Source organism: Cucurbita pepo, chromosome 9 (assembly GCF_057944985.1).
Source record: "Cucurbita pepo subsp. pepo isolate OVF chromosome 9, ASM5794498v1, whole genome shotgun sequence".
Classification (NCBI taxonomy): Eukaryota; Viridiplantae; Streptophyta; class Magnoliopsida; order Cucurbitales; family Cucurbitaceae; genus Cucurbita; species Cucurbita pepo.
In genome coordinates, this window is record NC_141806.1 from 5,063,991 (window position 1) to 5,080,009 (window position 16,019).

Sequence of the window (16,019 nt, forward strand, 5' to 3'; positions counted from 1 at the left end):
TGGTTTTAGAACCAAATCTAAATTTTGTGGTAATTAGGGTATCTGTTTTTATAGTGCATTTTTATCTTTTTATCTCAAGGAAACAGTAAAAACACAGCCAGATGTGGTTAATTTTGAGGTCCATTTCCATCTGTCAATTCCAGATAAGAGGGATAATAAAAGAGAAAAAAAGGAACAAAAAAAGAGAGGATATATTCACATAATAATCGAATTTATTCTAAATCATGGCCATGAGATTTTTTCTAGATTTTTTTTTTGGATTAATTGTATTTTTTTTAACAGGTGTATTAATTATTTGAACGTTCGATGTGAATATATATAATAACATTATGTTAAAGTCCACTTAGATGTGCACATATGTGTGATGCTTGCTATACGGACTTTAATGGTTAAGTTGGATAAGTGAATTTGTCCGAAGTAAGAATTTAATGAGAAAGAACTTATTCTTTGTTGGGTGAAGAAATGTATTGTCGTAATCGTTTCAAATTTTTTTTTTTTTTATTGGGTATCTAATCAATCTTTTGAGTTCGCATCCTGTACATTTCAGCAGAACTTTTGGTAGAATTGTTACTGTATGCATGTCATGAGGTTTTTCAAATAAGTTCGAGTGGAAAGGAATAGACGTTACAATAATTTAGTTGGGATTTCAGGAAGTTTAAATAAATCTATTACAGTTCAATTTCGTGTACGTTTTCATCTTAAAACTCATATATGATGCTAAAAATACTCAATTAACCTAGTGATAGACTCCTAAAGGATAAACTATCCCTTGAATTGACCTGACAGCCAAAACAAAGGGTAAACTAACCTGGAATGCCTTGAATTGACCTGACAGCCAAAACAAAGGGTAAACTAACCTGGAATGCCTTGAATTGACCTACACCTATTGAATCGATCTATTGAATAGGAGTTGGGTGCATGAAAATTGGAACAAATCGCACCAAATAATGTTTGAATCGTGCTTGATGCACTAAGTCAAAGTTCGACTTGGATTGAACTAGCATGTACTTCTTTGCGTCCAACTGAAGATTCCTGTGCTTATGTTATTGGAGCTAACAACAAACACATTTTTCGTGGCAACTTAGATGACAAACTCTCTAAAATCATCAACACATAGTGGCGTGGTGGCTGAGGAGAACTTGATCCTAAATCGATAAAACTCATGATCAATCCAAGAGAGGGAAGGGTCATAAGCTTTTTATTGAAAGATATGGCTCGTTGGGTAGAAACCGGTTCATTGATTTTATGAAAACCCTAAATATAAACATTATAAATTTTAAACTACTCGTGGTATTTTTTTCTTAAATTGAGTTACAAATGACAGATTAGAGTTAATGAATTCATATCAAATCGTTGTAAAATGTCATTTTTTTTCTTTGCCATTTTCGTATTAGTGCAAATATGCATATTAAATTATTGGATAAGTTTGATTATGGATCTATTATTTTATTTTATGGAATATTTTCCTTGATTACGTTATGTTTTAATTCTTAAGCATGAGGTTTAAGTGGGATTAATATATTGTTATATGATATTTAGAATTAGTCGTACATTTAAATTATCGATAGTACACGATATTCGTTATTGGCATTCTATTTAAAGGATGATACGACATATTTATTTGATAAACATTGACTAATTTATTGTAAATGAAAATGTAAATTTACACGTCTAAATTGCATATATAATATATTCACTTTTAAAGTATTGTTTGAAGCTCTTTATTATTCTATTCTATCTATAAATTCTTTTGATCACTCTATTTTATCCGTAACTTTTTTTTTTAATCTTTTCACTAATAACATATGACACTCGAAGCATATGCCTTAAAGAATATAACTTTATTTTTTTTTTCTCGAAATTTATGCTGATTAATTTGAGAAGTACAATTTCTAATCTCTATCCTTTTATTTTTTCTCTCGAATGTGAATTTATCTTGTTTGTTTTCGAGATTGAATCTTAAACATTTTAAGTAGTTAATTGATATGTTCTCGGCTTTGGTGGGTTTGGACCTAATCCTTTAGCGGGAAGTTTTTTAAAAAGAAAAATAAATGTTAAAAAATTATACCAAATTCAACTATATTCTAGCAAAGTCTAGCCAGAGCAATGCTCACTCAAAAGGTCATAATTTTCACATTACTAAATGGAATCATATAATCTAGATATAACGCATTTTTCTGTTTATTATTTTTGTTAATTAAATTTTTTAATTTTTTAACATAACCTTTGTAAGCAAATATACTTTAGTCTTAAAGTTAATCAATTTATTTTTTTTAGACATCTAAAAAGCATATATACTTATATATATATATATATATATATATATATATATATATATATATATATATATATATATATATATTAATTAAGGTGGGGACGGGAAATATATTCCCGTTCTCAGCTCCATTTATCTAACGTGAAAAAATGTTCTCCACTCTCTTCTCCATTTCCCTTTTAAACAGAGAATCTCCTCTCTTTAGAGGAGGATCCCACGAGTAAAATTGATATCTTTATTTGAAACTAAAGTTTTGAATATATTTGAAGCTCAAAACAATATTATATAACATATATTAAAGGAAATATCTTAAGTTAAAATTAATTTTATATAACATATATTAAAGGAAATATCTTAGGTTAAATTCAACTAATTTTAAAATTTGTATTAAATAGATTTATAAATTTTATTAAGTATCCCTAAACTTTTAAGGTTGAATTTACGTAAATTTCCATTTTTACCAGGTGATTAACATTTTTTAACTTTTTAACTCTATTGGTCTTAAAAGAAAGTTTAACAAGCGAACACTCTACCTTTTTTTAAAAAAGGAACACACAAATACCATACTCATTAATCACCCGTTTTTTACCTTTCCTGCCCGTTTATTTAAAAAAAGAAGATGAAGATTTAATATTTTCAATTTGTAACATTTAGATGGGATTGAGAAGACTGCTATATTACGAATAGGTAGAAGCCTTGTGACTCGTAAACACTTCATGCTGACGGTATGATATTCTCTGTTTTAAATATAATTCTACTTTCAATTTTATCCAAAAGGCTTCCATACTCGTGAAAATGTTGTACCTCTTCACTCATATATACCCATTTTGATGGATATCTCCATGCTAACAACTTTTCTGTTCTAACATTCAAGAATTCTATTGATACATTGTCATGGATTTACGAGGTAATTGTCACGACCTCCTCTACCACCACATTCACAATCATGACCGCAACCATGCCCACGACCTTTACTTTCCTTGTTGTGACTACCATGTTCCTTCTTACCTAAAAAGAAAGAATCAACTACATCTTTTCTTTTCATCCATGCGAGCCACTTCTCATATTTGAGCAAAAGATGCTTCTCCTCCTCTCTATCGTCATAGCCACAAAGTCTCTTTTTATGGGACTTTAAACGACCAATGACCTCAACTGACATGTTCTTAAGGTCATTGTACTGCTTCAATGGAGGTAATAATCTGCATGAATCTTGGGAGAACAATTCGAAGAAACTTCTTGATGATGAATATCTCCTCCACCTTGTGCCTAACGAACGGATGTCAGTGACGATTGTCGTCAACTTCATGACAAATTCGTCTATTGACTCACCATTCTTCATATGGAGAGCCTCAAACTCGCTCTTCAAGGCGTGTATCTCCCATACTGCCAACAAATATTAGTCTAAAAGGCGATTTATTACCTTATTCCTAAAGAGGGAGACGCGTGAAATGCAAAACAAAAAAAGTACGCATCTACCTCATCAAAACAGATCCTATTAACACTACAATTGACAATATCAAAAGATGATTTATTACCTTATTCCTGAAGAGGGAGATACGTGAAATGCAAAATAAAATAGTACACATCCTGCCTCATCAAAACCGATCCTATTAACACTACATTTGACAATACCGTTAGCAGACCAACGTATCTATAGTCTAAAAGACAATTTATTATCTTATTCCTAAAGAGGGAGATATGTGAATTGCAACTTAAAATAGTACACATCCTGCCTCATCAAAACAACTGAACTTGTTTCTCTTTAAGACTTGGCAAGCAAAGGGTATTAATGGTGAAAATGAGAGAGCTGAGACAGGACATGACAGCCATACCCCTCCTAAATTTTCAGCCAAACTTCATGTCTTTTAGAGGGATAATCAGAAGATTTGATTATATTAGAGGTCCAGAAACAAACACGTCAAGATTCACGTAGCCATAGTTCAGAAAGAACCTGAATTTGATAGTGTCGCTTCTCAGATGCAAAAAACATCAACAAACAAAACGATCCTCTTTCTTCCCGTGCTTCCAGTGGAATCTATTAAGAATATTAACAAACAAAATGATTCTCCTCCTTTGGAGTCCTGTGCTGAAGATTGTAAATCTGTTAAGAAATATCTGCGAGATGCAGGCAACAGTCATTCAAATATTCACCATATACACCTAGAAATTAGTAGCTGAATCAATATATCTTTAAAAAATGTGTTTAAATCTTGTTAAGAGAGGTACAAAAAAGTTATAAAAAAACTAGTAGGTTGTTGAATGGTATTCATGGATGTCAATACAGGAATAACGTATAGTTCGCATGCAGTGATAAAATGATCTAGGAAATACCATAATAGCATATAGTATCATCATTTGCAGCTATCCTGCAAATACCTGTAACTGTCATTCTGAAGTAACTGCTGCTTCATAGAGAAGGAAAGTTGCTGTCTACACAGTATTTGATAGATATTTCAATCTTCCATGAACACGATGGTGGAGCCAGGGTTGAAGAAACAAGCATATTAACTTCTCTTTCATCACAATTTCCAGCAACCAAAATATGACAAAAGCAATAATACACGACAGGTGAAAAAAAGAAGGAAATTAAGAACAGGACAAGACGATGGAGACATAGAAGAACAAAATTGTCCAGAAATCATAGAGATGAGTGGCCTCCTTTTTGAAGAAAGTCGAGCTATCACACGGCCTATAACAAATCTATAAGAATATAATTAAGATACAAACAAATAATCTAAAATGAGGTGTACTCCATTCACATGTTAGGTGCAGCAGGTGACATCAAGGGCAATAGTAGGTGGAAAATCCATCCCCAGAATGATATTGGACTCAGTAGAGATAGAACAGACTCATAGCACCTTTGATGCAAAACATTGAATTCTTTTTCAAAGTTGGGGCAAATGATGTGGGATAATAGTATATTTGATTATTCCCCCTCTTGGAATTGTAATAGTTTGCTGTTGATCATATTATTCAATAGAGTTTCTAAAGAGTTTACTCTCAAATTTGAGGGATTTCTTCGACGTTCTCGGGATGAATTTCCTAGTTAAATCCGCTGCATCGAGTTCTTATCTCATGAAAAACGGTTCAACTAAGTGTTTACTGAAGACACTGAAAGCAAACAAATTACTTCATGCAACATTACCACTATAAAGGATCTATCAAGAAATTTATAAACTGAAAAGAGTGGAAAATTCTGATAGAACTGAATATATATCAATCAAATCCTACTCTATCCATGCAGATTGTTACCTTTAGTCAATGCACCTACCAAACAAAAAGCATTCAGGTTTCATAGGTTCCCTAACAGGCAGCCATACCTAGCCTACTCTAGTTCCCTCAACTTCCTACATACCAAAACAGGATAACAAACATAATAAAAAGTAACTTGATCTTCATTTGAGGAAAAGAACCACAGAATGGTATCAGGGTCGTACACCTGGAACAAAAAGGTTCGTCGTACAATTTCGCGATTACAAAAATCAAAGAGTATCTCCCTCTCCCTTTGTGTCTTTCCACTTCTGTCGTTTGGGAACAAACACTTTGCCCAATTCTTTTGAATCCCGGCCCAGTTTATCCCCACTAACCAATAAATCACGTTATGACCACTGAACAAACTTGGTTGACGAACATGGTTTATGCGCCGCTAATGTAGCGGCTTGTCGAGATGAATACCCAGGAACTTATTTTGGAGCACCATTTGATCTAGTATTCTTTCTAGTAAATAATAAAAAAGTTTGAACTCTTGAAAATAGTTTCATAGCATATACCGTGATTCTCAGCATTCGTTTCGACCATTTTTCCCTTATATGTTATTTGATTTTCACTAGATCTTTATGGATTGCTCATGTTCCTTCACTCTCCTCTCCAATTATATGTTCCTTCACTCTCCTCACCATTTTTCCCTTTCGACCATTTTTCTCTTTATTCTCAGCATTCATACGTCCTTCACCCGCTTTGCTCATGTTCCTTCACTCTCCTCTCCAATTATTCCACTCTTTACTCCCTCTCCCTACATCGGTAGGTACTCCGTCTTACGTTCAATACAGGCCTTTCATATGTGACATTAAGCATCACTGATCACAGAAAAGGAAAGAAAAGAAGAATAGAAATAAACTCAAGAGGATGTGTCTCCCAATGCAGGAGCTGATGAATAGCATTGAACATAAACGAATAATTCTGGTCCCTATGCTACCAACCCCAATGAACAGACATGTAGTGCTAAATTTTATCAAGGTTATAGTTACCACTGCAAGAACCCTTCATAAATAACACATCTAAATCACTCACAACTAGTCGCATTCAGATAGAGAAAACACAAGACTATCACATTCCTGCAGAGATATCGAAAAAAATAAGAAAGCTCAATACTAACCAGAAACAAACACCTCTCAACACCATGTATAAAACATGAAACACATTTCGAGGTTCGTCCAAGGAATTTGGTAAAGTTACAACTAGTGTTCATATTAATAACTTGGTTAAGCATAATTGAGCTCCCAATTATAACCAGGATGGTAAAATCCTCTATTTTAGTGGATAAAGGAAACAATGAAGCAAATTAAACACATTCCATTTGGGACTTCTTTTGCCGAAGTTTATTATTCTTTGCAAGGCTTGTACCCAATAGTTCTATGTAGAATAACCAACTCCGGATGAACTATTGTAATGGAAGGGAAGAGAACAAATATGAACACTTTAAACTGAAAAAGTAGGTGCTAATGTAACAACATTACGGGAATTTAATATGAATAGATTGGAAAATTATAATGATCAAACCTACAAATAAACTTCAAAGTAAAATCTTAAACACCCTTCAGATAATTACAATTCCAATTCCAATTCCAATTCCAAATCCAAATCCAATTCCAATTCCAATTCCAATTCCAATTCCAATTCCTTCTTACGATGAGTGTCGAGCAGATTCAAATATTCCTGGACCCTCAATACTCCAAAAAGAGCGACACAAACAGTCGTCAAAGTGAACCAGACACTCGCAGACTGGCGAATATTGTCAAACGACGAAGAACTAAGCAAATCAATTCTCCAAAAGTAATTAAAGCAGTTCAAATCCCTAATCAAGAAAACCTGTTCGTCTCCAAACAGCATTTCGAACCTGGCGAAGATCCCTGCCCTTTAACGTCCTTCCCGCACCCTCGAGTACCGAGCAAGACAACAATGGCGATTGAGCCAAACTTCTGGCGACAATTTCATGAGGCGGCAACATCTCCCCATCACTTTCATCAACATCATCCACATCTATCTCTTGGTGTCTCTGAACCGCCGCCTTGGACATCATTGGCACATTGACCGGAGCGGACTGGTACTTCAACGAGGAAGAAATCGGCAAGGGCAACCGCTCGAGAGGAGGCTTAGGGATAGTCGGAATCATCCGAGAAGAGGAAGGGGAAGAGGAAGAGGAGGAGGACACAGAGGCCTTATGGTAGAAATACGAGGAGTTCCAAAGGCTGGAGGAGGCCTCGTTCTCAGGGAGGGCAGCGAGAATACCGAAGGTCTCAGACTGGGGGAAGGCCTTGTGATGCTGGAGGTGATGAATATGGTGGCGAGGAGTGGAGGAGGAGGAGGAGGAGGGAGTGGAGTGGGTATGGTGGGTAGAATCGGCGGCGAAATCGCCAGTCCAGAAGACGTCGTCCTCGTTGAGCTCGCTGTTGTTGTCGTCGTCGAGGGCGTTGGCGGAGGTAGGGTTAGAATGGCGGGGGGAGGGAGAAGCGAAGGAGAGAAGGAAGCGCTCGGAGGAGGGGGATTTCCGGTGGCGGAAGCGGGAGGAAGGAGTAAGGTCCATTCGGAATGGCAATGGCGGGTCCGTACGGAAATCTGAATTTCAGAACAGAAGGAATACAGCCGCCTCCAATCCTTCAGGGGAACACTGGTTTTCTTTTTTTTCTTTTTTTTTTTCTTTATATAATAATAATAATAATAATAATAATGATAATAATAATAATAATAATAATAATAATAATAATAATAATAAAAATCTTTTTTATTTTATTTTATTTTTTGGAAATTTGAATTGGAATCAAATCTGTTGGAATACGATTACGATTTAGCTTGCTTTTTACTTAATATATTAAATACTCACTCATCACTCATTAGTTTACATTATTTATTTATTTCTTAAATATTTTCAACTTTGCTTTACCTAAAAAGTATTGAAAATTTATACCATTCCATGTTGTTTGAGCATTCTCGTCGGATCTCACAATTCACCCTAGCGTCTTCGCTGACACTTGTTTCCTTCTCTAATTGATGTGGGATACCCCAATGCACTCTCCTTCAAAGACAAGCGTCCTTGTTAACACATTGCTCGGTGTTTGACTCTGACATCATGTGTGATTCACCCTCATTTGGGGCTTAGCATCCTCGCTGACACTTGTTCCCTTCTCTAATTGATGTGCGATACTACAATCCACTTTCCTTCGAGGCTTAGTGTTCTTACTGACACATTGCTCAGTGTTTGGGTTTGATACCATTTGTAACGCCCTAAGTCCATCCATAGCAGATATTGTTCTTTTTGAGCTTTCTCTCAAGATTTTTAAAACGCGTATGCTAGTGAGAGATTTTCATACCCTTATAAAGAATGCTCCGTTCTTCTCTCCAACCGATGTGGGATCTCACAATGATAAACAATAAACTGCATATCAATGTAGTACTCTTAAACAAAATTCGACCTAGGTTTTTCGGTTTTCTTTTTTCTATAGATGCGAATTTTTATTGAATTAAAACTACAGATTAATTGACCTATCGAAAAATCACTTGCATAGGTTGAACAACCTTAACTCATTTTATTTACGTTAGCCAATTGGACCTCCTTTAGGCTAGTTTGGTCTTAAGATAAAAGACTTACCTTCGACCTTGGTTGATTGGACCAAACTTGCGTGTTTGGCCTTTTATTTGAAAATATATCTAAATTGTGAATCAAGTAAGTTGAGAGGTGAATCTAGCATTGATTGACAAAGAAGAATCTGTTAGACGAACACGACTCTCCATAGTGGTATGATATTGTCCACTTTGAGCATAAGCTCTCATGTCTTTGCTTTGGGCTTCCCCAAAAGGCCTCGTACCAATGGAGAGTGTATTCTTAGATTATAAACCCATGACCATTCCCTAAATTAACCAACGTGGGATACTTTCATCCAACAGAATCTAGCATTTTTTCTTTTAGATTACTCTTTTTCTTACGTCCACACTGTGATTTTAAAACGTATTAATTGGGAATCTATTCTCCTACACTAACGTTTCTTTTTAAATTGTTGATTATAACCAAAAGTGCATCAAAATATCAAGATTTTGTCTGACACTCTTTATAGATGTAGGATGTTGTACATAGGCTCATAAAGTTCATGGTAATTATAAAAATATTTAGTAATTAGTCTTATTTGAAGTGCTGAAGCTATATTTACACTGAATATGTGCATATCTAGATCAATTATGCACAAAAGTATTCTAATACCTAAAGACGCTAGCCAAAAACATGAAACATCATGTTTAAGTGAGCAATTGACTAATTCCATATTGAATCAACTATGGTGCTTTGTGGGTCAGACCTAGAAAGTCAAGCGCCGCTGGAGGCTACTCTCGAATTCTCTAAGTTAAGAACCAACTATGGCATCTCTATCGGTCAATCCTGTAACGCAAAGTTGTTATGTTGTGGAGACTGTATCTTATTTAGTTTCTAAGAACGAATCCTATTCTCTTATTTAATTTTGAAAAGAGGTTATCTTATTTGAAACTACTTGAGTCATCTATAGACGAACTTTAGTCGTCATGTTCTTCATCTAGATCGATTGTGTGAATTGTGCGATTCTAATAAATAGTATCAGAGCAAGGAGAGATTCACCATGATGTGTGAAGGTGGAAGCTTCAAAGATCGAGATCAAGAACTTTGATGGATCGACAAGTCGAATAGTTTCTAAAAGATGTAGATTGAAGATTATCTGTATTGAAAAGATCTTCACGAACCCTTGTCTAGGGTGAAGGAAAATTCCATGACCATGAACCAATGAACCCTTCATCTACAAAATTGGATAAGCTCGGTTCAAACCATCATTTCATGTGTTACAGGCTTATTCGATTGAGGAAGAACCATTTTGAGCTTCAGAAGTGAATATTTGCACGGTTGAAGTAGCGGATTAAGTTGCAAGAATCATTTCATGAGTTGCTAGAAAACTTTATTTATTAGTTTTAATTTGATAATTCTTGTAACAGGCAAAAGGGGTGGAAGTTATTTGTCAATTGACATCGTATTTTGTGGAGATTTAATAAATACCCACAAATTTTTATGTAAAAGAATTGTTGATGAATGAAATTGAGATCTCAAATGGAGACTTTTACCCCTATAAAGTCGAGCATCATCTTTACCATTTCTAAGTTGAAGCAATTCTTGTGGTAGATTGCATCCGAGCTATTCAATCAAGTCTTGATCAAGTTCGATTCTAGAGTCTCGATTTAGAACAAGGTTCCAAATCTTGCTTCTAGATTTTTTTTATCTTAAGAGCTAATTAAATTCTAGCTTATCTCTTGGTTGATCCGAATTTTGTATAAGGAGGTGTTAGTTTCTTTGATTCAAAGGTTCTTGCTTCAACGAAAGCTTGAATCATCGGGCTGAGGATTAGGGTTGTGTTATCACTGTCCTTGCACTTCTCTACATCATCAGCATGCCCAACGACGTTCTACATGCCTTGTGCTTGTAAATTAACACACATCTTTAACGTCCACGCTAAGTCGTTACTTTTAGTGAGTAACGGGAACTAGAATGTTACACAATCCTCTTTTTCGCTCTTCTTTGGCATTACATATCCTCTAGTGACGTTGTATGATGACAACATCTGTTTCAACATCCCAGTTTTGATATCAAATGTTGGTTTTGACCCTTGATCGAAGCGCATTGAAGCGAGTAACCAAAAGAGAATGAAACGCTCACAAAACAAACTTTGTACGAAAATACTTTAGTCACAATACTTTTCGACATCTTCAATAAAACATAAAATTGATGGCTATTTAAATAAACAAAAATACTAATAATTCTTCTCCTATAAATACTCTACCATTCATAACTTCTCAATACATGATTCCCACGCTCCATGATTCCAACCTGATACTTAATGTTCGATTTTAAATAAGTCGAACTTATTAACTCACAGAGAACTTGACAAAGGTGGCTTTTGTGGGCGAGGGAACTCATCGAAGGCAGAGCGAAGGCCATTGAAGGTGAAGAACGAGCTATTGACGGTCGATCAGAGAAACGCTTCTAATCTCACCCAATAACTAATGGTCTCACCTGATCATGTTCATAGCCTAGATGGCTTCTAGTTGACTTAGCTAAAACCTACCTAATAAATTATGGATTCACTTAGCTGGGTTATATTCAACCTAGTAGCATCTAGGCTCCCTAGTTCCAGCCCTAGACTTCCTCAATTCGCTTGTTGTAAGAGTCCAAGTTCACTGTGGTCGTTTCCCGTAAACTCTCTTGTTTTAAGAGCCCAAGTCCACCGTTAGCAGATATTGTCCTCTTTAGACTTTTCCTTTCAAGCTTTCCCTCATGGTTTTAAAATGAGTAAGGGAAATGTTCCCACACCCTTATAAAGGGTGTTTCGTTATCCTCCCCAACCAATGTGGGATATCACAATTCACCTCCCTTCAGGGTCCGGCGTACTCACTGACAGTCGTTCCTTTCTCCAATCGATGTGGGATTCTCACCAAATCCACCCCTTTCGGGGAATAGCGTCCTTACTGGCACACCGCCTCGTGTCTAACCCCCTTCGAGGAACAACGTCCTTACTGGCACACCACCTCGTGTCTAATAGCGTCCTTACTAGAACATTGCCCGGTGTCTGGATCTGATACCATTTGTAACAGCCTAAGTCCACAGGTAGCAGATATTGTCCTTTTTATGCTTTTCCTTTCGGGCTTCCCCTCTTTAAAAAAAGTATGTTAGGGAAAGGTTTCCACACTCTTATAAAAGGTGTTTGTTCTCCTCCCCAACCAATATGGAATATCACACTTGTCGATAATAGAACATTAGTATATTTACGTTCATTGTTGAGTTATACTAATATGGTATACCTATTAAGCTGTCTAGTTGCAATATTATTCCCGACACTTGTTATTACACATCAAAGAAAGTTCATGAAGCTATTAAAAAATTAAAAATTAAGAGGGAATTACTATATGTAATTTTCAATTATCAAAGTTAATGGATAAGTATTTGTAATATACTTTAGCCCGTTATGCACCGTCCTCAGTCTCACAATTTTAAAATGTGTTATATTAAGAATATATTTTTTACACATTTATAAGAAATTGCTTTTCAATAGCTTTGGGTCATTAATATTTAACCCAAATCCATTTAGTGTTCGGTTTTTGATGTAGTTGGAATCCAATTATTTTTGTCGAGATGGGGTTGGTGTTTCGTGTACCCTCAGTACAAGATCGAAAATAATGATTGGATGGATGTTCGGACATTGAGAAGGAAGGCCATGAGGAGATACCGTGTGTGATCCATAGATCTCCAATCGAGAAATCGTATCCAAGCTCCGTAGCTAGTCTGCACTCTTTACACTTTTCAAACTTAGGGAACTGAAACATCTGAGTAGCTATAAGAAAGGAAATCAATCAAGACCCCGTTGAAGGTTTGAAGAAAAACAAAGACGAAGCTTCGTTCACAAAGTGTTCACTTCTTTTTTGCCAAGTTTCATTCGATTTGTTGTGGATTGGATGATGGAATAACCAACCAGAAGCTTTACCGAGTTTACGAGATAAAAGGGAATAGTGAACGTTGGAAGATCTCGCCAAAGAAGGTGATAGCTAAATAAGCTTCAAATCCGACCATGATCGAGCGTAATTTGATTGGATTAGCTTAAGTTTTCCAATTTTATTATTCAACATAAATTACAAAAATAATAGAATTGAAATTAAGAAAATTGAAAGTTTAAAGAGTATACAAACCAAACTCACACAAAAAAAAAAAAAAATGATTACATGAAAAAATAGAAACTTATTAGGGAAAAGGTGATCATAACCATGCTGAATTAACAGCCTCACATGTTCTTCTAATCTCCCCATCAGACCCGGTGAGAACTCGAAATCTTCCCATCTTGATCATGGCATCTCCAAATTTGGAAGCGAAGTCGAACCCGAACGCCACCTTCGTCACCAAATCCTTCGTTGACGGATGCAAAGCAAGTTGTTGATCGATTTCCAGTATGCCTCTTCGTTGCCATATTTGCTTGTGAAATGACTTGTCAACGACGAAAGAACTCATACTGGTTTGGTCGAGAAATACGACGTTGTTGTCGTTAGAATCTTCAGGACATTGGTCTCTTAGGTTGTTGAGAAACCACGGGTCGATGGTCGGGTCGGGTCTCCCTGTGTTCTTGTAGTTATAGAGGCGATCCTTGAAGAATAAGCATTGTGATACACCAACAGTATGGCCGCCTGTTTGTGTTTTGGGGACACAACAATGATCAGAAACTTTAAGGTTGTCTCTTTAAGATTTTTTCTTTCTTTTTTTTTTTTTTTTTTTTTTTTTTTTTTTTTTTTTTTGAGATCGAAAAATTAGATCAATCCTATTCGAGTTAAGTTCGTTATAAATTTATTTAGGAGTTGAGCTCAAATAAATAAATAATAAAAATAAAAATTTTGGTTCATGGATTACCCTAAAACTGGATTAGATTGAACGGAATCAAACCAAAATTATTGTTAATTTTAAAATATACATACCCGTAGAATTAGAAGTGCATATACATATTTTTATTTAATTTTAATTTTTTTATCATTTATTCTCTAATCGTTCTTAAAAATAATTTTTAGTGGTTTGAAATATAAATTTTCAAAATATAAATGGAGTTACAAAATAAATAAATAAATATTTTATAAAATAACGTTTTATTTTTATTAAAAACAAAAATTTGAATAAATGACTTGAAAAACTTGAACCAACTCAACTTTATATTAGGTTGTGTTCACGATGTAATAAGGGTTGTCTAGGTTTATCAGCTAAATAATTATGTTGGGTCTTGTCTCAACTAGAATTGACGAGATCCAACCCAACCCACTAACACGACTACTAATATTATGTATTAGGTATACGCACCAAGAAGATAGACCATATCTGTAGTAGTAAGATTCCTTTTGGAGAAAGCTTCAATGGAGTCTAGAACTGAAATCGAAGGCCCTGGAAGATCCACATTTTTCGCCGGTTTGAACCCGTCTCTCCGTCCAGTTTCGACAGGGTATCGTGCTCCTCCAGCCTGCAAATATCATAGTAACCAATTTACAATGTGTTTGAATATTGTAATAGCTCAAGCCCACCGCTAGCAGATATTATCCGTTTTAGCCCGTAAAACAAATCTGTTAGGAATAGATTTCCCTCTCCAACTGACGTGGGATCTCACATGCTCGTAGAGAGTGAAAAGAGAAAGAAGCTAGCAGATATTATCCGTTTTAGCCCTAAAATGCGTCTGTTAGGAAGAGGTTTCGATACCCTTATAAGGAATGCTTCGTTCCCCTCTCCAATCAACGTGGGATCTCACATGCTCACAGAGAGTGAAAAGAGAAAGAAGCTAGCAGATATTATCCATGTTAGCCTGTAAAACGTGTCTGTTAGGAAGAGGTTTCGACACCCCTATAAGAAGTGGTTCGTTCCCCTCTCCAATCGACGTAGGATCTTACATACTCGTAGAAAGTGAAAAGAGAAAGAAACTAGTAGATATTATCTGTTTTAGCCCGTAAAACACGTCTCTCAAGAAGAGGTTTCGACACCCTTATAAGAAATGTTTCATTCCCGACTCTAACCGACGTAAGATCTCATAAAAATGCTCGTAAAGAATGAAAAGAGAAAGAAGCATGCAAACCAAATGAACAGCATCTCTGGTAGCCATAGCTATAATATCAGCACACGAGACAACGCCAGGACAAACGCTCTCCACAGCAAGCTTAACATCATCAATCAAATCATACCCTCTAACGCTCAAATTCGGCGGAGCAAGCTTCTCGCTATCGCTCCCATCGAGGAGTAGGGAAGCGTCACATCCCTTCAAAATTCAAACACAAACATTCAAAACACCAACCACCACAACAACAACAACAATTCACAAACACACCAACCACAAGACAACTTACAGACACAAAGCAATCATGGAACTGCAAGCGAAGAAGAGCAGCTACAAGAGTGCCATCATTTTCAACGGCGTCGGCAACAAGGCCGGCAACAATGGATTCAACATCTCTAAACCCACATTTTCCTTTGTAAAACCCCACTTGAAGAGCTCCAAAGGTAAGCGATGTGAAGCTCAAGAACAGTATGAGGCCTAAGGCAATGATCTTTGTTGACATTGTTATGCAATGAGTTGCATTGGCATGCATGGTTGTTGGAGATGGGTATTTATAAAGGGAAGAAAGGGTTTATAATTGGGTGAAAATGGGGTGCACGATTACAATATTTAAGCTCGATCCCAAGACGTGCAATTGGATCATGAATTGTTTATTTGAGAAGATTGGGGAAAATCTGAAAGGAGATCAGGAGTATACATATTGTACATCTGTTTAGATTCAATTTGGAAGAATCAATGTATGATTGGTTGAATCAAATTTTTAAGTGTTATGAATATTCTAATACCAAGTTGCATAATTTATTTATTTTTATTTTTGGAAATCCATTATTATTTTAGTTGGACGATTTCTAAATTAAAAAAATACCATATTTTATATTTTGTGTCCGAAAAAT

General features: G+C 35.6%; 2 protein-coding genes across 2 annotated transcripts; both read right to left on the reverse strand.

Moving 5' to 3' along the window:
* Positions 1-7,109: 7,109 nt before the first annotated feature.
* LOC111786770 (protein S40-7-like) lies at positions 7,110-8,168 on the reverse strand. The gene has a single exon (XM_023666998.2). The coding sequence runs from the start codon at positions 8,076-8,078 to the stop codon at positions 7,350-7,352; it is 729 nt and encodes a 242-aa protein (XP_023522766.2). The 5' UTR covers positions 8,079-8,168; the 3' UTR covers positions 7,110-7,349.
* A 5,089-nt stretch (positions 8,169-13,257) lies between these two features.
* RHS18 (root hair specific 18) lies at positions 13,258-15,628 on the reverse strand. The gene is made up of 4 exons (XM_023686327.2): positions 15,416-15,628; positions 15,148-15,327; positions 14,388-14,544; positions 13,258-13,729 (listed from the first exon to the last, which is right to left on the reverse strand). Exons 1-4 carry the CDS (start codon positions 15,626-15,628, stop codon positions 13,308-13,310), a joined length of 972 nt encoding a protein of 323 aa, XP_023542095.2. The 3' UTR covers positions 13,258-13,307.
* Positions 15,629-16,019: the final 391 nt, after the last annotated feature.